This window comes from Serpula lacrymans (genome assembly GCF_000218685.1).
Source record: "Serpula lacrymans var. lacrymans S7.9 unplaced genomic scaffold SERLAscaffold_1, whole genome shotgun sequence".
In the NCBI taxonomy this organism is placed as follows: Eukaryota; Fungi; Basidiomycota; class Agaricomycetes; order Boletales; family Serpulaceae; genus Serpula; species Serpula lacrymans.
In genome coordinates, this window is record NW_006763290.1 from 458616 (window position 1) to 483159 (window position 24544).

At 42.7% G+C, this 24544-nt stretch overlaps 7 protein-coding genes across 7 annotated transcripts; 5 read left to right on the forward strand and 2 right to left on the reverse strand.

Moving 5' to 3' along the window:
* Positions 1-696: 696 nt before the first annotated feature.
* SERLADRAFT_454528 (uncharacterized protein) lies at positions 697-1875 on the forward strand (the record flags this gene model as incomplete). The annotated part of the gene is made up of 5 exons (XM_007312032.1): positions 697-785; positions 960-992; positions 1046-1440; positions 1496-1672; positions 1731-1875. The coding sequence occupies 4 exons, from the start codon at positions 971-973 to the stop codon at positions 1776-1778; spliced, it is 642 nt and encodes a 213-aa protein (XP_007312094.1).
* Positions 1876-6815: 4940 nt separating this feature from the next.
* SERLADRAFT_431682 (uncharacterized protein) lies at positions 6816-7406 on the forward strand (the record flags this gene model as incomplete). The annotated part of the gene is made up of 1 exon (XM_007312033.1): positions 6816-7406. The coding sequence occupies one exon, from the start codon at positions 6816-6818 to the stop codon at positions 7404-7406; it is 591 nt and encodes a 196-aa protein (XP_007312095.1).
* An 838-nt stretch (positions 7407-8244) lies between these two features.
* SERLADRAFT_404488 (uncharacterized protein) lies at positions 8245-11775 on the reverse strand (the record flags this gene model as incomplete). Its single annotated transcript, XM_007312034.1, has 11 exons — positions 8245-8313; positions 8367-8531; positions 8612-8917; positions 8963-9282; positions 9332-9458; positions 9759-9809; positions 10310-10480; positions 10847-11126; positions 11183-11216; positions 11408-11511; positions 11564-11775. 11 exons carry the CDS (start codon positions 11773-11775, stop codon positions 8245-8247), a joined length of 1839 nt encoding a protein of 612 aa, XP_007312096.1.
* A 1957-nt stretch (positions 11776-13732) lies between these two features.
* SERLADRAFT_431684 (uncharacterized protein) lies at positions 13733-14859 on the forward strand (the record flags this gene model as incomplete). The annotated part of the gene is made up of 4 exons (XM_007312035.1): positions 13733-14294; positions 14355-14473; positions 14522-14578; positions 14635-14859. The coding sequence occupies 4 exons, from the start codon at positions 13733-13735 to the stop codon at positions 14857-14859; spliced, it is 963 nt and encodes a 320-aa protein (XP_007312097.1).
* A 969-nt stretch (positions 14860-15828) lies between these two features.
* Positions 15829-16809, forward strand: SERLADRAFT_431685 (uncharacterized protein; the record flags this gene model as incomplete). Its single annotated transcript, XM_007312036.1, has 2 exons — positions 15829-16470; positions 16528-16809. The coding sequence occupies 2 exons, from the start codon at positions 15829-15831 to the stop codon at positions 16807-16809; spliced, it is 924 nt and encodes a 307-aa protein (XP_007312098.1).
* Positions 16810-19762: 2953 nt separating this feature from the next.
* SERLADRAFT_404491 (uncharacterized protein) lies at positions 19763-20735 on the forward strand (the record flags this gene model as incomplete). Its single annotated transcript, XM_007312037.1, has 5 exons — positions 19763-19928; positions 20199-20315; positions 20371-20518; positions 20547-20663; positions 20708-20735. 5 exons carry the CDS (start codon positions 19763-19765, stop codon positions 20733-20735), a joined length of 576 nt encoding a protein of 191 aa, XP_007312099.1.
* A 1830-nt stretch (positions 20736-22565) lies between these two features.
* SERLADRAFT_404492 (uncharacterized protein) lies at positions 22566-23191 on the reverse strand (the record flags this gene model as incomplete). Its single annotated transcript, XM_007312038.1, has 4 exons — positions 22566-22612; positions 22674-22774; positions 22845-22970; positions 23025-23191. The coding sequence occupies 4 exons, from the start codon at positions 23189-23191 to the stop codon at positions 22566-22568; spliced, it is 441 nt and encodes a 146-aa protein (XP_007312100.1).
* Positions 23192-24544: the final 1353 nt, after the last annotated feature.

The following is a 24544-nucleotide window of genomic DNA, read 5'->3' on the forward strand; positions in this document are numbered from 1 at the left end:
CACTTGTCATATATGCAGGGGGGCAAGGGGGTAATGCTGGAGGTGGACACTCAAGGGAGGGGCTAGACAAAGTGTTGACAAGTTACTTGGGTCCTGCCTTGAGTGGTGTGGCTGTGGAGGAGGAGGAGAGGAGAGGTGGTGGTGGTGGTGGTGGTGGTGGTGTGAAGGTTCATTGGTTTGAACCTGTTTGAACTCAGTTTGGGCAACAACAAAAATGCCTGAACCATGGACCAAACCCAAACCTAGGGTTCAGTTCAGCAGTTCTTGGTTCTGAACCATTTATTCAAACCAAACTTTACTACCCCAATCATATCAGTGTTTGGGAATAAACTTTAAAGTGATTTGAAGTCAGGTTGCACATGATGACTGGATGGGCTGAATCCTATTTCTATCAAACTTAACTGAGCTAGAAATCAACTCTAGCATTGCACTTTGTCAGGGAAACCCTGGCAAGAGTTCTGGTGGTGTAGCAATCAGTCTTGTGTAATTCACCCTAATAAGTATCCTCCTCTCTTGAAACAATGGATGGGGATCAGTCTGGGCCCAGATCTGCCCCGGAGGGCAATGATATTTACAAGATATCAATTGACTATCATCAATATATTGAATTAGGCGAGCAAGGGGTCAAGGTCAAGGTCGCACGTGACGGTGAGTCACGTTCGTTACAATGTGGCTAATAAGGTTTGAGCGCTGCTTGAAATGCAAGGGGTTGTCCTGCACATCCCACTACTCTGAACAGTAGTACCGCACTATCTTGTGCTGACAGTCTTCAAGTCTTCGGCAAGGTGTGTACGTTCATCGATGCTTGTAGTTGTGCTGCGTTGGGACGAGTCATGAAGAACGGCGATCCCATTCTCTTAGCATGGATATGAACCACTTTGATCGGTGGATTGTGTGCTTGGATATCCGATACCTTCCCTCAGTTTCTGCGAATACATGCTGACATACGTTTGTAATAGTGCAAAACGTAATGGGTTTCGCGCATAATAATGGTAAGTGACTATTACCATTGGTGGGACTATTTGATATGATGGTTATATTTTAGTCCTTCATGCCAATCATTTCCGTAAGGACTGGCAACGTCGAGTGCGTACCTGGTTTGAACAACCAGGACGTAAATTACGACGACGCAATGCTCGTAAAACTAAGGCAGTCACACTTGGTGTCCGTCCCCTAACTCTCCTACGCCCTGCCGTTCACTGCCAGACAGTGCGATACAATCGCAAGATTCGGCTTGGCCGAGGGTTTACCTATGCCGAACTAAGGGAGGCTGGCATCAATCGTAGGGAAGCGCGCGGCATCGGCATTGTTGTTGACCATAGAAGGAGAAACTTAAGTGAAGACGGAAAAGAGATGAACGTTAAACGCTTGGCGGCATATAAAGAGAAGCTAGTTGTTTTTCCACGCAAAACTTCGAAGCCTAAGAAGGGCGATTCTACTGTTAGCTTCGTACATATATTATGTGCGGCATAAGTTGGCTGACTAGCTCTTACAGGGTGACGATATTCAGGTTGTCAGCACACAATTCAACACGCGTTTAGTTAATCCATATACATTGGACGCTCCACGTGCAATTACCGAAGAGGAACGATTGTTTAGGGCTTATCGAAGTCTACGTGGTGCTCGTGCCAGTGCTCGATATGACGGCGCACGTAAAGTCCGTGCTGCTAAAGTTAGCCATTCAGTTGTTTCTTTCTTGTATGACCTAATAGGATTGTTTATGTGCAGAAAGAAGAAGAGGAAGCAAACAAAAAGAAATAGGGTACTGTTTTCTCTGATTATTGTTGTCCTCCCAAATGTGGGCGCGGTTGTGAGCGCAAAATTGAAGTGTTATGACTTTTTTGCTTTTGCTATTGTTGGACATTGCATTGCAATCCTATTTACTGAGTTTCGCCCTGTTAATATCTGGCAAATTTATCGGCTACCTGCCGACTTTTTACCTAGATATGGGGGAGTCGTTGTTAAATGGGCTTATGAAATGCAAGTGCATCAGGAAATTCCTCACAACATGGCACTTAATTTGATGCACGAAGTTTGGACAAGAATTACTATACGAAGGAGTATCTATATTTGATCTCGACAGCGCTAAAAAGTGCTGGAGCACTTGACTGTGCGTCTTCAATATAGTTCCATGTATGGCACGACAAAAGAGTGGCTTGTCCTAAGCAATCATGGTTCGATGGTGAGTGACTAAGATACAATTGAAGCTAGTTATCACAGTATCATCTCAAGTCAGTTACCACAAATCAATAGTTATAAAATCAAACCAAAGGTCTTCAATTTTGCTCTATGATGGCACTACAAAAATGAGTGTGTTGCCACAGCTTCATGGTGGGCAAGTTAAATCTAATTGGTGTTGGTTGTCACAATGGGCATTTCAATCCTGGCTTTGTCGTAACTGATGACTATTAGACATCATCATGACTGTAATGTGTAGTGGCTCCAATTTTTGACTTCTTATAGCGTCATCAAAAAATAACTCTTGGGTTATCAGTGTCATGGTACTTCTCAATACTCCACCCTCATTGTGCTTTTCACACCTCACAGTGGACTATGAGTGCACTCAGAGTTAGCGCCTTCAAGTTCCACATTTGGACCTTGCCAACAAATTGTTGCTGTTATGATAAGTTTTGCCTAGGCAATCATATTTTCATTGAACTTGTTTTGTTCCCAGCGGCCAACTGGCATTTGTGGTCACAACAATCACCATGTCCACTACTAGCATCAGCATCCCATTGCTGACTATTACTTCCATCAAAGGGCTTCTTGACATTGTCGATCAGATGGTTGGTACTCTGCAGGTGGATGATGACAAAATCAACACCTCCATTAGCAAGATCAGTTCAGTCCTTGACAACAATCCCACCTCTATTGTCCAGATCACTTCGTGCAACCAGAGGGAAATCAGTAGCCTCCAGGAAGGTGTAGTCAAGTTGACTGCATCTCAATGTGGGGTGGCCCAGGATATATCTAGCATTAGTACCACATGTCTAAATGTCACCAACAACATTAGTTGGTTGAAGTGAGAACAGACAGTGATTACCTCAAGTGTCAGCAGTATCACCAACAATGTTAGTTGATTGAAGTGAGAACAGGCAGTTATTAGCTCCAGGGTCAGTAGCATCTAGGAGGCAAATACCTTGAGCATGAATGTTCTTTGCAAAGCACATACTGCTGAAATGCACCGCTTGAACTCGAAGCAAGAACAAATGGGTGCTGATTTGAAGATAGTGGTTGATTTGGTCCAAGAGATCTCGAAGGGTATCAGTCCTAAGTATCTATTTATTTGTACTAGCAATACTTGTTGATATCTTGTTCCACAGAACATGTTGAAACTTTACACCCATGTGCCAGGTACTACAAACTTCATTTGTGCATAAACAAGGACTACTTACTAACTTTGCTTCTCATTCTTCTTAGCAACTCGGACCGAGTAACCTAAATGGCTTCAAGCAGTGCTGCAGCCATGAGACTCAAAGGTGATTCTCACAAAACAGGCTCCAAAGACTCTATTCTGACACCTTCTTCCAGCATTACTCTGCCCAGTGTCAGAGGGAACATCAGGAAAAGTGTGCAGTTCCGGATTCAGAGACACCTATCAGTTTACAGATGGATGCTGAGTTGTAAAAAGTTATGTCAGTGGCAAAGTCAGTGAAACTGGGTGCAGTGAGTATTACTAGTCACAATGATCTTGTACTCAATGTTTACTCATGAATGTTTAGCTGTAGTAGTTTAATTTTTTTTACATTATCTTTGCTAGCATTGTGTCCCAAAATTTGTCCATGTTGACTATATCATAATTCATTTTTGCATTTTCTCTAATCAGTGTGTATAATTCGCATCTCGTGCCAGTGCCTTGAGTGACATGTGACAAGTGCATGTATGAATCAGATTGAACATGTCCCAATCCAGACTGTCTCAGGATCCTCTGTTTGGCTACATACCATTCAACTACACATACCACCTCAACTTCAAGACTATAATGTGCTATAATGCCGAAACAGTAGCCATGGCCATGGCTGCCATACTTGTTGCAACCGCTCTTGCACTGGTAAGTACAGTTGTTCAAATTGGTATTTAGATATATATCAATATGTTTTTTAGATTCTAAATGAAAAAACCCCAAGCACTCCTCGCAATATGACAAGTCTTCAGGGCAGAGTAACTCCATAGGTTGTGTCTTATTAGTATAATCTTTATGTATTTACTATTCATCTATTTTTCAGTCTACACGCAACGCTGCCATAAGTACAGCTCAGGTGAGTCTTTAATACACCGATAATGTCTGTATCAGCTAACTGATTTATTGAGGTGACTTGTGCCAACAATACTATACTGGTGAGTCCAATTTCTATCTACGTGTATATTGACTTTAGCAGGAAATGTCTGCCCCAGGGTTCCTGCAGTTGGCACATAATGCATATGCACCCGGGAATTTCAACAATGTCTGTGGGCACCAGTATAACGTCCATCACAATAATGCCCACAAAGAATACTATTTTCACACACACCACCATCACTATCATCAGCACACTCACCACCATCACCAGCTACACTGCGTGAGAGATTTGTAGCTCAGAATAAAGAAAAGCAGCACAGCACAAGAAAGTGGAGTTTTGAACCAAATAAAAAGTGCCACATGGCACAATGTGTGAAAACTACAAAAGAAAGTTAAAGTAGAGAATGAAAGATAAAGGTCCGAAAATTATGTATTGTAACACTGTGCCTCACCCCCACATGGTACTCTGGACTCCCATTCCAATACTCCTGCACCGGATTTCTAGTCTGTCATATGCTTTCCTATGCATGTTCCCGTACTCCTCTGTAGTTTAGGCCTTATGATACACTCCTTGCACATACATTTCTCTCTCCCTAGATAATTGTCTGCATGGAACTCTGTACCTACATTATGAGTTACTCCTTAGGAGCCCCTACTCCTCTGACAGTATATAAGTTGTATCTCCTGTACTCCGTTCCTGCAGTTTGAATATCAACTAGATTCCCTTGCCTTTTCACAAGTCCCTTTCTATGTCTTTCTGATCCTTCTCCAAACGATCTTTACTCTGCTCCCTTTTCATCCTCTACCCTCCTCCGTCCATTTCCGTTGGGTTAGGGACCAAGGTCCACGGAAGGGCCTAGCACATGAGCTAAGCCAATTCCCCATCTTGTACTCTGTTACTCCCCTACTCCATCTCCTTACTTGGTAACTCCAAACACCTCATAAGGTCACAGTTCTGACAACATCCCCAACCAAAACACCACTCCAAATGTCTAGAAAAGATCTACAAAGCCAAAAAGCGCATCAGGAAGGCCGTTATGTACTGGCCCTAGGTTCTTGTCCAATACAGTGACCAGTGTATGGAGATGCTGAGGGAGGAAATAGTGAGTAGGACAGACACAATAAAGGAGGGAAATGACGCTGGGCATGACTTCCATGTCCCCCAGCTCCTTTTCAGTGCCATCACACAGTTTGGCAGAGGAGAGAATGAGGGAGGGGCAGTTAATCTGTCCATGATCAGCCAGGAAGATGAGACGGTGGAGGGATTTGTCTGGTTTGATCCCGGGAGACAGACTCCTGAGAGGAAGGAGGCTCTTGATAATAGGTGATGGTTGCAAAGTATGTTTCTTATTTTTTCATTCATTTTTGATTACTTACTGACTGTTCCTTTTCACAGTGGCTCTATCTCATCCCTTTACCACCCTGCCCATTGCAACAAAAGCAGCATGGTCTGAGAGCCCCCCGGCACCCACTAGTGGCAAAAGAAAGCGCAACTTTGCTCGCATGACAGTGGTGTCGTAGAAGAGGGTGAAGAGGGCAGCTCCTTCCCAGTGTTTCCCATCCTCACCCCCTGTTCCAGGGCCCTCAAGGCCATCTCGCCCTCAGTACACATGTCTACACCCTGGGACATCAGTGGTCAGCACCCAGACCCTGTTGTTACAATATACAATTTTTGACCTTTAAATTTTATTCCCCACTTTAATTTTCTTTCATAGTTTTCACACACTGTGCCATGCGGCACTTTCCATTTTGTTCAAACTCCACATTCTTGCGCTGCACTGCCTTTCTTTATTCTTAGCTACAGGTCTCTCACATGGTGGAGCTGGTCACATGGGCTACACCCTATGACATCATCAGCCACTGCCTTCATCAACTGTATAGTACACATGTACAAATAGTCTGTAGTAGTATAAATATTCCAATAGATCAACCAGACTCCTCAGCAAGTCCTCCTGTTATTTACCCATAACAAACTTGGTCCTACCCTAAGGAAGATTAACCTTTTCTTCACTTACCCCTCTTTGAGCCTGTCTTCACTGTGCACCAGAGTATACATATTTTGGTTGTTACACCCATAGCACCTCCAACCGGCAAGGGAAAGGGAAAGAGAAAGGTGGTGGTAAAGATTACCAGGGGTGTAGAGGATTTGCAGAGGAAGAGGGGTACAAGCAGTGCAGACTGGACAATTCCGCCTGCACCATAAGCAGGAGTAAGCGGACAAAGAAGTGGAGGATATCCTGTGACAAGTGCAGCCAGGAGAAGTACAAGTGCATGTGGGACAACAATACAAGCCTGCGGAGTAAGTCCCAGAAGCCAGAAGCATCAGGGGCTCTGGTCACCGCTCCTGACCATCCCATCAAGATTGGGCCGCCCTGGGGAGCATGCAAGCTGGTCTACCAGCCCCATGGAGCAATTGGGACCCAATTCATGATCAGGGTCCCCCCACCTTCACAAGCAGTGATCCCGGCTCCTGCTCACCCCACCCCCACCTGCTCCTTGCCCTGCACTCCCTCTTCCTCCTCCACAGACACAATTCATGTCCCAGGAGTCAAGGAGGCCTCCCTGGGTGTCCTATAAAGAACCTGGGGAGATGGATGCCAATGCAATCCATCCTGGCCCTGAGTGGATCACCAGGATGAGGGAGGCCATCCCCTCTCCTTCCAGGGTGACTTTGGATGCCATGGCAAGGCTTCCATTGCCATCCCAGACTCTATTGTCTGTTCCATCCCCCAGCCCCTTTCCAATTTATACCCGGGAGGCTGTTGATGCCCCCCTGGACATTACACCCCCCCACCCCAACCCTCCCTTTGACTTTCCATCCCTGCCTTTCTGTCCCACCCTCATTTCCCCTTCTGGCTCTCTAAATCAATTCAGGCAGGAAAAAATGCCTTTGGACATTCCTGGCACCACTCGTCCTTCCCCCGGGCCTCCTCCTTACTGGCCTTTTGAGGTCCAACAAGGGGATTCACCTCAGCTTCCAAGGCCCCATACACCCCTGGGAGGTGAGGTCTTTATCACTGTCACTCCTCAAAGTGGTGGCCGGAACCTCATAGACTTCAGCTTTATGTCCCCAGTTCCCAGTCACATACAATGGTCGTCCCTAGCACAGCACATCAGGAAAATGTGACTTATATATAAATACAATAAATTGCAAAATATATGCTATAATAGCAAAAATATCTGTTATATCTATAAGTGTGATCCTTGCAAAGTCCCCTACTCTAAATGCATGATTATCAATAAATATCAGTTTAGAGTATTGCTATATCATAAAAAGTTGTTTATAGCACAGTCGTTAAAACAAAAATGACTTTGCACTTTTTCACTATAATTCACTCTAAATGCAATTATATCAATCCATACTTAATCATATCCAAAAAAAGCACTAATAAAGCAAATTATATTGATTCTAAATATTTAAAATGCTGCAGCACTACTGTAATATCTGTAATTATGATTTGGATGCTTTTGCTGCTTCCTCTAAGCATCAAAATCAAACATAAGCTCAGATACATCAGATTGCCTCACTGTTATACAACCATTCCTACAAAAATACTTGAGGTTAAAAAAAAGGTTTGAATGATAATGAATTTGTAGTAAGCTCTTACCAAACATATCCATCAATCTCATCAAAAACAGCTGCCAATTATGTAGGAGAACATTTCTGAAATATTTCCAACAACCTCATATAATGATCCCACCTTGTAAAAGTATAATTAGTATAGATGTATGGTGATTAAGGTGACGTACCTAGCAGAAAATGCTGTCTCAGAGAATTTTCTTGCAGTGTTGTTAATAGCACCTAGTAGAGCACATTCAATCTGGTAAATAAATTTGATTGCCAGTTTTATTTAAAGAAAAATATAAACACTTACAGAGCATGCTACTAGAGTCAAAGTAGGGAGATTGCGCAGATATGGGTTATTTTTTCTACCATACTTTCTACCTTCACCTTTGGGACCCCACTATTGTGCTTGAAAAAGAATTTTGATGATATCATTCTTCCAAGGTTGGCTTGTGTCAGACATCTTCTCCTGTATATTTGCAGTTAGTATAAGTATAACAATAAAGCTTTAAAATAACTAACCTTTGAATCTATGCTGTTATTGATAAAAGCTCCTGAGTTTATGATCCAATAGATCATATCACTCAGTTTGTCCTTGTGGGTGTTTTTGATGCCATACGTAGGGGGTACACTGATCCTAGCTTTGGAAATAAGTTCCCCTTTGACCTGTGTAGAACCTTTCCACATCTGTATTCATGGTGATGATCAGTGTGGATATATATAAAGAATTTTTAACTCACATATTGTAGTAATTAAGACTTGATGACCTGGTCATCTTGTATCTCCTTCATTTTGTCCACCAGGCCACTGTCATTCTCTGCTGCTGTGGCTTTGACCAACAAATCCCAGAATATTGATTGACAACTGAGGGGGTTTGGAAATCCTTTTTCTGTGACTGTAAAAAGCCTCATAGCTTTGTGAGCCAGGCTTGCAATACATTTGTTGATAGGGCAGGCCATAGAATGAAGCTTTGGTTTTGCAGTGGAAGATTTTGGAAGAGAAATGATGCTGGGGCTGCGTGACATAGTAGATGTAGATGTAGAAACAGTGGGACAATCTGTTCCTCTTACAACCTGTAGGCAAGTAAATAAATATTCTCAAGGCAACAACAGTCTTACCTCATTATCATCCACAACTCTTTTTGGGGAACTGTCCTCCTCCTTCTCCTCCTTCTCCTCCTCCTCCTTATTATCATCTGATAGAGCCTGTAAAGGCGGTACTACAGAATTATCTTGATCATCACTAGATATTTCTACAGGACCCAGAATATGATCTATCATATTCTTGCCATCATCAGCATTGTCATCATTATCAACAACATCCTCATTATCATTGTTGCCATTATCATCACCATTCAGACATATTTTCTTGCCATGTAGGTCATGTCCTTCAAAATCTTCTTCATCAGCCAACATTGCTGCTACTCTCTTACACATAGCTGCAAATAAATATTCAGTTTTTGTGCCCTTAAGATTAAGATCATATACCAGATTTCTCTGCCTCAGCTTTTGAGGCTAATGCAGCCTTTTTTCTTGCTAGAAGAGCCCCAAGCAAATTTTCATCTTCTTTGCTGAGTGCTGTGGCAGCTGTGGCATTAGGTCTTGCAGAAATAACCTGAAAATTTTAAATAGTAAGGTATTGGTGTAGAATAAATAAGAAAGACCTTTTTATTTTGACGTGGCTATGGCTGTCTAGGCTGAGTTGAAGGGGGGTGGTGATGGAGAAGATGCTGTCACTAGATCATTTGATACACCTCTGCCCCTAGTTCTGAGAGCATTAGATTGTTTGGACCATGTAACTCTAGGCATTGAAGTCCTCAAAAAAAAACAAGCAAAAATAACAAGACCTGGATGTGTCTTCAGCAGAATGGTAATTCATATTAAATAAGCAAAAACAAACTATACTGGGACCCACAAAATGACACATTATCTGCGTCCCCTCTATCCCTTCTATCCCTTCCAAAACCTATAAGTCAGAACAAGCAACCCAAATAAACTGATATTAAGTTTTAAGCTACATCTACTTAAAAATGCATTCCCCTCCCAACCATTCCTATTTTCTACCCAATTCCTAAACTGACCATCTGTGTGTAAGGAAAATGAGGCTCTCTCACCCTGATAATCTAAATTAAAGTGCGTTGACTCCTTAGATCTGAAAATGGCGAAGTTCCCACTTTTCAGTTCAAGAACAAGTCCCTGCTCATGTAACACAAGAGCACCCTCTGTAAAATCTCCCAGTGGAAGAACAAGACAAAGAATGTGATCCTTACCATCCCTATGAGCAGTGGTGCTCACATTAATATTAACAACAAGAGATAAAAAAGGAGTGACTGGAGATCCTGGTTTTCCAGGGAGCGTATCAACTATCTTGGCTAGCATAGAGTATTCTTATGGTAGGCAGAATTCAATCTAGGAAACACATACATTAGAGAAATTTAGGCATGAAAGAAATAGCAGAAATCTTACAACATCAGAAATCCATTGGAAAACATCTGCAAAAGCATCCTGCAAGTTCAAATAAAGCTGCTCATTGTCTGAGCCCTCCTTTGACAAATAAGGGATCATCTGGGTTTTGTTAGTGATCTCTAACTCATGTGGGTGCACATCAATAGGTGCCCCATAACCCTTGATCAATGTCTGTATGTGAGTGATATATATAGAGAGAGGGGGGAAACATACCTGAGTCCCATATCTGTTCCATCAGGAGAAGTGGAGACATTTAAAAGGTTTTTCATTACCCAGAGCGCTGGAGAATACTGGCAACCCATGAAAACTAGTCTTGAGGTGGGCCACTAGAGTTGTCTTCATATGCCTAGGCATTGAATGGTATATAACTGCCATCAATGTGTTGTCGTCATTTCGTATATCAATTACTGGAGGAATAGATGACATGGGAATGCGTATATAAACTCCATCCCTTTTGCATCCATTAGGATAAAATGTAAATAGCTGTATATCAAGTATCAGATGAGAAAGGAGCATAGGAAAGTAACTGGAACTTACCTTGGCAGACAAATCTTGCATATGTGTGATGGCAGGGGCATTGCATGCTAAGACACGCTCAGATATTGTCCACCGATTGTTTTCTGAGCGGTCATGGCTGGCTGGAAATGCAATGTTGTATTCTGCAAGGCGCTGAAACTTTGTCTTGATCCTGCAGGGGATTGTGTCCATTGTGTCCATTGTGTCATCCATTGCAACGTCCATCGTAAAAGGCATCTGGGTGGCCCAAAGAGAGCGGTTCTTCCATGCACGACGTGAGTGTTTGGGTAAGCAAAACATACTACAACATAGATAGATATTAGCAGGAATATACTATAAGTGAAATTGAAGACTTACTTTAGTTCAACAGAATTGAACAGCCTGTCCGCATCTTTGAGAGACATACAATCAAAAAATAATTTCTTGAGGAAAAGACCCGGGAAGGTAAGCGGGAGGGACTGGCATAGGCGCACAATGGTGGGGGTGGTTCGGGCATGGACAAGAGCACCAACACCTTATAAAAAGTGAGTAGCTGCTTGTTGGGGATGGAAGAGGGGTGAGGAGGAGGACAGAGCGACTTACCATCTGTTCCAGGGTCACACTCAGTGGGACATCCAGCAAGGCCCTTTACCTTGCCATCATAAAGGCCCTTGAGGTTTTGGTAAGGACCTGCAGCACTTAGCAGGCTCAAGTTCATGTAAGTGTACATTCAAAATGTAATTATAACATTGCACTTACCTGTGAGTCTTCACAGCAAGATTAATCTTGCTCACTATCATCATGAAAGACGTGCCTACCTCATGACTAATGAAACAAGAGCAGAGCAAAACAGCGTCCTCCAAATGATTGAACCCAGATCCCTGCCAAGTCCCACAGGAAATAAAGGCCTTGATATCATCGATCCATTGAGCAGGACTAAGGGAAATTGAGTTGAAATGAGCTGTGGCCATGGTGGAAATGATGGCATCCGAAGATGCAGTTGAGGTGCGTGCAACGTTCCTGCCAATTTTCCATCTGCTACCGGCTACTAAAGCCACACCATTTCTAGGGCATTGCTGGGGTAGCGGCCTATCTCCATCCGGTCCTTGCAATGAAATGGGAGGTCCGGCATCCGGTGAGAGAAGATCTTGGAGTCTTCTTTTTAGCTGCATGTGTTGATCCTGGCTACTCTCTAGACAGGTTAGGATAGTGAAACTTCGAAGATTTTGTGTGAGTCTTGCATTTTGAGACTTTTTGCTGAGAGGTTCTCTGGCGCTGTGTGACACAATTTGGCCCTACCCGCCGCATGTTGTGGACAACATTCTCACGCCCATTTTACAACCTTGCTACAGTCAAATCACGCTATTATGAAAGGAATGGGACCAGAAATACTAACCTATTAATGGTTATCAGAGATAGAAGTGACTGATATATCTTACTCACTCAGAAAACTGCAGACACCCCTCAACCCCTTCACGCTGACTTGCACACATTACTAACATTCTACTTGACAGATTTCTCTCTGTTTTCCAATGCAATTACTTGATGGATCCAGACATATGCATAACACCCTATTCTGCATGTGGGAAAATTTTACTTACCCAATTTGTAGTTGGGACATGGCCATCGTAACACTGGACTTCCAGCCAATTCCCAAGCTTCACAAATAAATTGAAGCTACAGATACAGGGTAAGTCTCTCATTTTTCACTGAAAGATTACTAGTTGATTGAAGGAGAAATAGTTGTCATCTTTTGTATGGCCACATAATCTGAATAAAATTGCAACTCACAAGGCGATAGATGTTGAAATACACAAACAGTGAAGTGTGCATAGCTATTCTGACTTACAAGTCGTGGATTTTGACCACATATTCAAGTCACCACCTATGCCACTCTGGGCCAATTCAAATGTGATCTATAATTTCATTGATCATCACAAAAAAAAAGGTCAATATTACAACTTAAAGGATTACCTTTACGTGTTCCTTTCTGAGCAGCTCCAAAAACCCCACAAGGTCCCAGATGTATCCTACCTTTTGAAACAATGGATAAAAGATGGCCAATTTCTTGAGGCATTTGCCAGCAAGCTAGATTCTCATGCTATTGATACTGCAACATGGCATGCTCATGCTCACCCTCAGTCAAAGACGCCACAGCCAACTTACTCACCATCCCACACCATGCAAGAATAAATCCTTGCCCAAAATACCAGGCTTTCTGACAGCCTGTCAAAGGAGACTGTGGCGTCCATTGTGGAAGAACTTGTCAATTTTTTGGATACCAAAGGCCCTGAACTTGGTGGATATATTATGTGTGGTTGGTGTCAGGAGGTGAGTGATTTATCTGCAGAGTGATTCTTACCTGTTAGCTTGATGTGGGTTAGGTTGTTGACGATGACTTGCAGTCAGCTTTGATGGATTCTTCAATCGAGAAGTCATGTCAATGGGTGTCATCTGCATAAAGGATGGTGTGTGATAGACGCAAACCAGACCTAATGCTTGTTGATGATGTCGTGGATGGGCGAGGTCAAATACGCAGACTCTCCTCACCTTGTCAACCTTGCCATAGGACAGTTGGCAGATACAGCGTTGTTTGTCCTTCGTGAGCAAGTTCCCAGGAGATATTATGTTGGACTATCCCTTTGTGGGCCAATGCTAAGGATATTGTTATTCACCAGAGGAGGAAATGCTACCAGTTCACCATTTGATATCAACAGATATCCAGAGCTATTCATCTGAACCATGATCTTCCTACATTACTCGCAAACTGGATGGCTAGGCTATGACCAATAGCCTAGCCATGCTATGTATTATGACAATGAGGGTGTGCCAGTGTTTCATGTTCAGCAAGGCACAGCCACTCTACTCTGTAAAGTTGTTGCAATCCTCTTCAAGCCGACGGGCCTGTTAGGAAGAGCCACAAGGGTTATGGTGGCGGAGGTCTCTGGTGATGGGCCTTGTGCACTTGAAGATCCTGATCACATCATCATCAAGGATTGTTGGTTAACCACTGGTACACCTTCCAACAGCGACATTCACGACAAGCTAGAAGATCTTGCAAGGGATCCATTCTTTGTAGGCTACAATCCAAGCAACTCCACGCCCATTTTTCATTTTCCTGACAATCATACATCTCAGCCTCTTGCATCTTTTGACGACATCATATTAGCTGGACACCCAGACGTGGATGCCTTATATAATAGGGCAAACACTGGTTGGGATGACATACAGTTCTTGTCTGGAATTCCAATACGAGACCATCATCTTTCACCATCCTTGACCCTTGTGCCATCTATCGCACATCCTCAGATGCTTATTCAGGACACAACCAAAGTTATCATGAGTGCTGCTGGAGTTTCAGAGTTGGCAGAGTTAGCAGCCTTGGAGGACTGTACACATTATCACATGGCCATGAAAACAGTTGGGGTAGAACGTGTGTGGTTTTCCTGTGTATGTGAAATGCTAGATGGGATCATTGGTGTTTTACTTGGTAAACCAAGGATTATTTATGTTCATCTCATCACTTGCTAATATTTGGCTGGCTATGCAGGCCTTCAGAATGGTTACATGAGACGTGGTCTCATTCATTGCGACGTTAGTGATGGCAATTCATGGCTTCAAGTCAAGGCTGCTTTGCCCCATTTTGCTGTCCCAGATTGGCCCATCGACGTCAGTAATGACTGGTATCCACAGTGTCCTGGTGTCTTAGGAGATTAGGCAATGGCTGAAGACGTTCAAGATGGAGACACGGTTAAGACCACAAAATCTCTTACAGTGAGTATTTAAAAACCAATTATATTAGAATCTTTACTGATATGTCCCAAATATAGGGGACTTATCCTTACCAAGCTATAGGGAGAATTTTACAGCCTGAAGTACCACACAATTACATCCACAATTTGGAGTCTGTTTTCTGGATGCTATGGTTGATCATGATTAACTGCGAAGGTCCCTACTGTCTGCAAATTGACTGGGTTGAGAAAGAGAAGGAAACTGCTGCAGCAGAGGTTGACAAAGCACCTGCATCATTAAAGGGCTCAGCATCTCAGAAGTAGAAAGGGAAGGGAACTGTGTTCTCAAAGCTCTCAGCATCTCAGAAGCCTTCAAAGTCACCGTCTTATCAGCATCACAGTATCTCTGATTACCAAGAGGATCTCCCCAGCAACAGTACTAAGGGAGGCATCTTAAATATCCCATCTCATCAGTCGTAACTTTCTTCTCACAGCAAACGAGACAATATTCCTGTCTGGGTCAAATGGGGGTGCCACACGCTTGATGCCAACACAGTAGCAATGGAAAAAGTTATACTCTTGCGCCTACACTTTATGGCATGCATCAACCCTTATTTCCGCAGGCATGTGTCTGTCAGGGCAGGGATGGTCAAGCTTTTCAGTGCGTTCATGTGGAGTGAAACATTTAGTGGCGATGGCAACATACTTTATAGTCCTCCCCCCAAACATATTTTGCACCAGGAGATGGTGGATATTGTGAAAGATATGAGGAACGGTATTGAGCATGAGTCTGATAGGGTGGGAGCATCTGTGGAGGTTATCACTGCTGGAAGAGAGAGATTCCAGCTGCAGCTCCAAGACATGAAGAAACCATCTCTCTTGTCTTTGCCTGTTGACCATCACAGTCCCCCAGACCCACCCATATCTGGGCCCAGCAAGCCTTCAAGTGGAACTAAACACACTTCAGATAGATAGAAATGAAGGGGAGGAGCCTGTCAGCAAGCGCCTGAGATCAACATGCACCCATAGCAGGCAAAAAAAGTAAAATGAGGTACTTTTTTTGTCTTTTATTTTACGATTATGAACAAATCCTGAACTGTGCCTATGGAATATATTGCTATCAGTCACAGTGTAGTCTGTAGCTTTACATGTAATACTTAGGTTCGATGATATGTATTCAGACTGTTATATTTTTGCCTCACTGACCTTTGCTGTCATTATGCTTGTCATGTAAACACCCATCCATCCATCTGATCCAGTAGGCGCCTCCCTTTCTACGTCTAGCATCTCATTATGGTTGGCCTACGATCACTTCAGGCTTTGAATGTTCAAGTTGAGCTCACATCTGCCCAGTCTACGGAGGAGGATCCTACAATCTGTCCTGCTTGTCACAAGAAGCTTAAAACTCCCCAGGGCCTGATATCCCATCTGTCATCAGCAAGAAGCTGCAAATGGTATAACAAAGAGAAGCTACAAAGTTTGACAATTCCAGGAGAACTTGATAGGGGCAATGATTTGGAGATAAAGAAAGTACCTGACATGTTATCTGATGAACTTAGACCTATGGATGAAGACCCAGAAGACGTGGTGGATGACTACTATGATTGTCTCTATGACCTTATTCCCACAGAATCTGAGGAGAATATGGCTGGACCCTCAAAGCTTCCTGATGAAGATGATGAGGAGCGTATTGAGGTACCCTACCCTACTGCAGGCAAGGTGATTAGGATGGATAAAACAGTATATGAAAGATGGAGGAGAGAATTTGGAGCTGAGGATATGGATGGTGATATGGATATGGATTCAGATATGTCAGATGGATCAGGGAACATTTTTGCACCCTTTGCGTCAGAGCTAGACTGGAGGGTTGCTTGCTGGGCTATACAGGATGGAATAGGCCATAAATCATTTGATAGATTAATGGCAATACCAGGGGTACATTGCCTCTTCTCTCTTTCAAGCACATATACTGATTTATCTATTTCAACGAAGGTGGCGGATAAATTAGGTCTATCCTACCATAATATATATGGGCTCCATAAGCTGGTCAATCGTGTTCCAGAACATGCTACTTGGAAAACTAGAGAATTGTGGTTCAGGAATAGTCCCGAGCATAAGCATATAGTTTATCATCTTGATTATATTGAAGCTATCAAGTCCTTGCTAAGAAATCCAGCTCATGCCAAGGACATTATCTACAGGCCCAAGCATATCTTCACCAATGCTTCAAAATCTCACAGGATTTACAATGAGATGTGGACCAGAGATTGGTAGAACACAGTACAGGCAGGTGGCATGAATCTAAATGTGTCATTTCAGATATTTGACGATAATATTCCCATCTAGAATCGCTGTCAATGATGAGAACTGTTGTTAGAAAACCACACACAAAACAAAGTAATACACAATCCTCCCAGATTCCACGGAACTTGTTTATGGGTTTTGCCTCCTAGAACAGTGGGTGCTCTGGTTGTTTGTGGGGTGGTATGTATGACGATCCTTCAAAGTAAAACCCAGAGATGTATGGGTGTGGGTTTTGAGGAGGAGGGATAGTTGAACTATAGAAGATAGGGGCTTTTGAGACAAATATAGGATGAGCACTACCTTGCTAGTCTTAGCACAAGGTAGGTTTGAGAATGACAAGATAACAAGGTTTCCAGTGATAGCAGGCTCCTGACGCACAAACTGTAGTGCTCAGAAGGACTCTAATCAAAAGGGATGACAATCACTTTCAAAAATGACGAGTGACAATGACAGCAGTCAACAGTAGTAACAGTGGGAAGTGTTGTGACTACACTGGATCACAAGTAGCAGAGTAGTGAACTTGAGATTTAGAGAAGAAATCTGGATTGGATTTCTTGTTTTTTTTTTTTTTTTACAAGGTAGAATACAGGGGTTTATATAGTAAAAGAAAAGTAGGCTATGCACAGTATAGCTCTGCAAAAAGAATGAGAAATAACATGAAGGAAGGAATGTACGCTGACAAATCCTGCATAGGTAGTACAGGATAAAATTGTCAAAAAAAGGAAAAGAAAGGGATAGAACAATGAATGCTGTGAGTAATGTCACAGGTTTGTACAGTCATAAAGTAAAGTCCAATAGCAAAAAGAGAGCAGGAAAATCATGATGTCATGGGAAGATGAAGTAAAAAAAAGGGCAAGGCAAAACACTATCAGTATTAACACAGTTCCGTTATTGTCAGTCAGGCATTCTAAAAAAATATGTGTCCATAAAAATGATTCAAAAATCAAAATAATTGCACTGCAAATGAATGTTCTGCTGAAAAAAAAGAGACTGGAGCCACCAGTCCACCACCTAGTCCAAATCCGACGGTTCCATGGCCTTACCAATGGACTGGTGGTGTTGGACCACCTGGACAAACGAGGGAGGGAGAGGAGTAGTTCTAATTTGGAACAAGTGAGTCCCAGGCAGCATGTGGTAGGTGTAGCTGTAGCGAAGACAATGGATAAAAGATAAGTGTACCAAAGTGAATGGGATAGCAATGAACCTTCTCCAGCTCAAAAACTACCCACCCACACTTCAACCAGTCTAACCAGACAAGACGAGCGACTGATGTTTTGATAGTATATGATGGCAGATTGATGTCATGAAGATGGACCTGTTGCCCTATTTGGACTGGCTGCCAGGGCTTTGCTGATATCAGCAGTGGCACATGGTAGTCAACGGATTGGCGACGGAAGCGGATAGGAAGTGGTGACATCAGAAATGGTGGGGGAACAAAGAAGATGAGGAGGAGGAGGCTGGAGGTGACAAAGAGGTGGATTAGAATGGGGATCCAGAAACAATCGTCGGGTGAGAATAAAAAGGAGAGGAAGGGGCCCATGGTGGGGCTAGGCAAAGAAGGAGGAAGGGAAACAATGAAGGCGAGGGCGCAATGCAATGTGTAGCCAGTGGCGACACAAAAATTTGCCAAAATGCCGAAACACGGAAATTTACCGAATGGAAAGCAAAGGTGAGCACGACTGGATTGCCTAATAGAGGTGGTGCTGATCAGCCACAAGATTGAAAAAGGCAATATTAATTACTATTCCACGTGGCACTGTGCCTGTGTGGTGCAAAGGCAAGTCTTTTTGAATATTTGCTTTGTTATTGACACCTGTACATGCTACCAATCAACTTTGGTGCATGACATCACTTACCTGAAGGTGCCTGTGTAGCCCCTGTTATCATAGCCACAGATAAGATGCGACTCACCCAGTTCTCTGGCAACAAGTCTGCTTATCCAGTGTATCTAACTCTGGGAAATTTGCCCCGATCTATGTGCCGTAAACCTTCCAAACACGCCTGTATTATCATTGCCTCTCTCTTTTTCAGCAAAAATGTAGGAGACGATCTATCCAAAAAGCAAAAGTCAGCACATATTCAACAACTCTTTCATGACTCAATGCGCATAGCCTTGGAGCCTCTGATAGAACCTGGCAAGCGTGGAATGGAAGTCACAGGGGGAGATAGAAGGGTTGGGAGGATCTATTCCATCCTAGCCTGCTACATAGCTGATTATTTAGAACAATGTCTTGTCACCTGTGCAAAATATGGGACCTGTCCTAAATGCAATGCCTCTGAAGATACCATGGGAGAAAGTTGTCCAGGGAGATGGAGGACCCAGAAGAAGACTGCTGAGGTTATATTGACAGCCAAAGCTGATACAACCTCTATCAGCAATTTCCAGGAGAGATGCAAAGCTCAAAATGTGTCTGGGGGTGTCCGTCATCCTTTCTGGGAGGGGTTTCCTCATTGCGACATTCACATAGCCATAACCCCTGATATACTCTACCAAGGTGTCGTAAAACATCTGATTCACTGGTGTTCTAGCTTGATGACCAAAAAAGAGCTGGATGAGCATTTGTAGACTTCCACCTTGCTTTTCAGGTATGGTTGGTCACAGCTATCCCAGATATCTGGGACGGAGAGAAAAAATATGGCGAGGATTTTACTGGGGTGCATTGTAGGGAAGGTCCCCTCTCAGGTCGTAACTTGTTATAGGGCACTCCTTGACTTTATCTACATTGCACAATATGCAAGCCATGATACCACCATTCAATACCTGGAAGATTCCTTGGATCTTTATCATGCCAACAAGCACATTTTTGTCCATCTTGGCATACGAGAAAATCTCAACATTCCCAAGTTTCACTCCATGCTACACTATGCTGAATGTATTAGAAATTTTGGCACCACCAACCATTACAACACAGAAATGTTTAAAATGTTCCGCATAGATTTTGCCAATGAAGGCTGGAGGGCATCAAATTTCCGTGACAAAGTTCCTCAGATGACTCAGTGGCTTGGTAGGCAGGAGAAAGTAGCTATGTTTGAAAGCTACCTGAACAACTACAAGAGAGAAGAAGAGAAGCAGGCAGAGCTGGAAGGAGGTATAGAGGCCAGTTCATTGCCTTCATCCAAGCCCCTATCTATTTTCCTGGCTAAACATCCACATTCCCCTGGCCAAACACTGAAAAGCATTCAAACAAGTCATTAATGTCCATCTTTCTCATATCACCTACATACTTTCCTTAACAAATTCATGGACAGAGGGAACACAAGCCCTAGAAATCAAGTGGCCTTGGCCTAGCTTCCATTTGATCGACTAAATATTTGGCACTCATTCAAATTTGTGTTGGATAGTCTGGGTAATAATATAGATAGCATCCAAAATATGGACGGTATAAAGGCCAAGCCTGGAAAAAAAGGAGAGGAGGGTAGATTTGATGCTGTTATTGTAGCACATACTGATGAAGCAGAGGCAACAGGCCTGCAAGGTACGTCAAACTGTATTGTCCCTCTACTGCTTCTTTGCTTACTATGTCACTATAGGGATGAAGGTTGGGAGATTGAGGGTCATATTCTCACTCCCAGATATCCTTTATTTTTACAACATTGCACCTCATTCATGGCCCAAAGGCCCTTTGGCTTACGTGGAGTGGTACAAAATATCTAGAAATCCTGGGAAATTTCATAATATGTACGTTGTTACCAAGCCAGTCCCTCAGGCAAATAGTTTTGCGCCTGGTGCTATTATTCTACTGGGGAACATACATCAAAGTTGTCATCTGGTTCCTCTTACTGGACCTGAAAGTGTTTGGCCATCTACTTGGAGGACAGATAATGTACTGGATGTTTGTCAATCATTTTTACTTAATAATTGAGCTAGTAAATTTGCATACCAAACAATATGGTAGTATAGAATTCATCTGTCATAGTATAGTAACTTGAAGTCCATTATTTTATTATTGACAAATTTGAACTGATCTGATTGGCTTTAATTGCAATAAAAGTACTCTATATGTAACAGTAGTGACATCTATATCAATCTATAGCGCACTATTTGCCACAAATGCTATATTTGGTCTATTACCCAATCATACCAAACTATATCCAATCATAGCAAAATTATGTTTTCCTGATATCCTAGGTAGTGGCCTTGCCTTGTTAGGGAAGGTGGATTTCAAGCTGTTTTGTATTGCAGTAGTCTTGTCTCTACAGAATGGGAGGACAGTTCCACCCACCATGGCAAACTCAATGTATGACCATGCCAGGTTGTTGTCCTTGTCAGCAAATTGGATTGTATGAAGGTCCCGGAGCAACATTCCTACTGCCAAATATATCAGGGCCATAGCAGTATGGCCTCTGATACTCTGGCCAATAAGGCTGTATGTGGAGCCACCTCAAGAGGTTTTGGGTTCCATTGTCTTGGTGAATCTCCAATGGAATCATACTGTGGGCATAGCTCCATGAGAAGTCCATGACGGCCAGTAGTCTAAGTAATCCTCTGGCTCTGGGAGCCAGGCCCAGGCTTGACTTTTGGCAGTTGGTACACTGCGTCCACCAACTTCAGGTATTCCTCCTCAGTACATAACCTGGCAAAGAACTTCCTCTGGGACTTGTGTGTAATAGAAGTATGCTGGTGTAACAATCAAGAGTTTGTATACTCTGGCACACAACTCAGACAAGCAGTTGTGAAATAAGTGGGAGTGGTTACCCTTTAAGATAGGACCAAGTTAGTTGTGGGTAAACAATAGGAGGACTTGCTAAGGAGTCTCCTTGATCTATTGGGGCTTATATACATCTACAGGCTATTTGTACATGTGTACTATACAGTTCATGATGGCAGTGGCTGATGATATCATAGGGCATAGCCCATGTGACCAGCTCCACTGTGTGAGAGACTTGTAGCTAAGAATAAAGAAAAGCAGTGCAGCGCAAGAAAGTGGAGTTTGAATAAAAAATGGAAAGTGCCGCATGGCACAGTGTGTGAAAACTACAAAAAAAAGTTAAAGTGGAGAATAAAATTTAAAGGTCCAAAAATTGTGTATTGTAACAGAAGGGGACTGTTGTTGTCTGCTTCTTCCACACCTATAGATTGCTGCCCTGAGATAGAAGAAGCCAAAACGGGGTTGTGCATTGGTTTGGAGGGCCCAGGCCTGGTTGTTAATTCCTGGAAGGCTACATTTTGTTGCATTGCAGCTGGTTTGGAGGGCCCGGGCTGGTTTTGAATTTCAGCACCACTTTCATCTTCACTTAGTATTTTATCAAGCCTCTCAATCTTCTCTTGTTCCATATTGATGGATTTGCTTCTTGGTGCAACCATCCTTGCTCTGAGAAGGGCTCTCTTCATTGCTGCCTTCTTTTTACTCTTCCCTTTATTGGCTACTGGGTGCAAACTAGATTTGAACCTGAAGGTAAGTTTGGCATTTATATTGTCCTGCAAGTTATACCTATGGTTCAACAGACCCTGGGTCTGTCCCCTGCTTTGTCATACAAGATGGTTCCCAAAACTTGTACCCCAGAGGTATGTACCCCTTTGACAAGTCAATATAGTTTCCAGGGCACTCCACAAGGCTGGTCCAAGGTACTGAAGCCTTGGTGTCTCCAGTGGAAATCTGCTAATGTGTTGTCAGAAAAGACCTGATAATAGCCTGTAGATCTGAAAAGGTTGCCAGGGATGACAGATCCTCATTTACAAGGATGGGATATCCATTATTGTCGAGTGGAAGCTTGATCTATTCTTTCTACTTGCTTGGTAGGCTCTCCTTTGGCACAGACCCATCTATATCAGCTACATACAATTCAGTACTCTGGGATGTTTATTAATTAAAATGGAAACTTACTAAACTAACTTTGCACATACTTGCCCCAAGCCTCCCATATCTTTACATTTTGCCAGTTGGGTTGTGCCTTGCTAATTAGCTCAAACTCGGCTTCATTATTTTGCTCATGGCTGCAATTAAAGTGATCAGTTTTAGTAACAATACACCTGATTTGAAACCTGGGGTCCATAGACTACTTACAAGAACACGCAAATGGTTCCATTTGTATCTCTATGAGCAGTGAGCACAAAACTCAACATTCCCAGATTCCGGCTTGCTTGCATCTGAAAGTCCTTCACTACTTTCCTACCTTTCATTTCAGCAGCTCTGGGTACCTTGAGTAACTATTTATCACAGGTGAGTAAAGGAAATCATACTCACTTTTGTTTCACTTCCTCTGATGGCCCATTAATATACCACTTCTCACACTTCTCTTTTAATTCAGCCAGCTCCACCTTGCAGAGCTCAGTCAACATTGCCTTCAGGACCCTCTGCAGTCTACTAATATACCCTGACTGCCCCAGCTTCACTCTGTAAAGGTCCCACATCCTCTTTTTTGACAAAACCGGATAAACCCAGTCTCTGCCAAAGCAGCCATTGTTCTCCTAGGAGCACAATTGTACTCCTAGGAGTCATTATACTGTAGCGAGTAGCACCTCCGACTATAAGTAGTAGGGGGTTTAGTATAGGAATACCTCAGTCATTTCTATAGCCTCTCGGGCAGCGGCTGAGGTATGTTACATTACATTTATTAGAGATCACCTTAAACTAACACCTATTATAGTTTCACTTAGGTAAATAATAAAGTCGTTTCTATAGCCTCTCGGGCAGCGGCTGAGTTTCACTTAGTTTTATTATTTTTCAGCTCCTTCTTCTTTACAGTGTTGAGCACTTGATTCAGACCTACATATTTTCTATGCCCGACAACCTTGTTCCCAGGCTCTTTGTTACCACTATGGTTGTACAACCAACACCTGACCTGCTGCAATTTTAATTGTAAACATAATGATATACTTTGACAATTAAGAGTGATTATACCCCTTTCATGTCTGTTAGTTCCTTGATGTTGGTTATTACATGTTCCCCCAAGTTTTCCCTGACTTTATTGCAGGTATCATTAAGTACACGTCTCTGTTGTAGAGAACTTGCACCCCAAAACTCTTCCAAATGTGTATTGAGTATTTTAATTTGTGCATCATTAAAAAATACTTCAAGCATGATTAAATGTGGTACAAGTCAAAAAGTAAGGTGTGTGTTTGAACCACCTTTTTTTCTGTTTGAGTGCAAATTTTCAGTTGTTTGAGTAGCATGTTCATCCATTCCAAGCAAATATTTGGCTCTTTGGTCAGATCTGAGCAATACTATTATTGCCTTAACTTCATATTGAGTTTTCAGCTAAGGCCCGGAACATGTCAGTTACCTCCCAGCTAATGCCTTCTCTGATATATTGCTTTCATATATGGAAATTTAGTGCCAGATCCATTAAGTTAATTAGCCTTATAAGGCCTAGGTGTCATAGAAGCTAACATAAATTAGAAGCATCGGCTCCATATTGATCACTGCCTTCTATCATAAATATTTTGTATGAGCATCTTGAAACTGGTGTCTGGTTTAACAACATTATCTCTTCTCTTCAGAATTAGTTAGCATGAGCCACAGCTCCTCCCAACATTTGGCTCCAGTGTTACAAAGAGTACATTGGAAGGAGTTCAAAGCAAACAGAGGTGTGTGTACAAAACAAATAAGTATGAAAGACCACATGTCCTGATCAACTTTGTCAACACCCTGTCAAACTCCTCATAAATATGATATGTTCCCCATCCAAGACATTGACCATCCTGTCCTTGAGCCATTGGGTATACCTCTAGGGAATGCAAGTCCATTAAGTAAGTACATCCTTC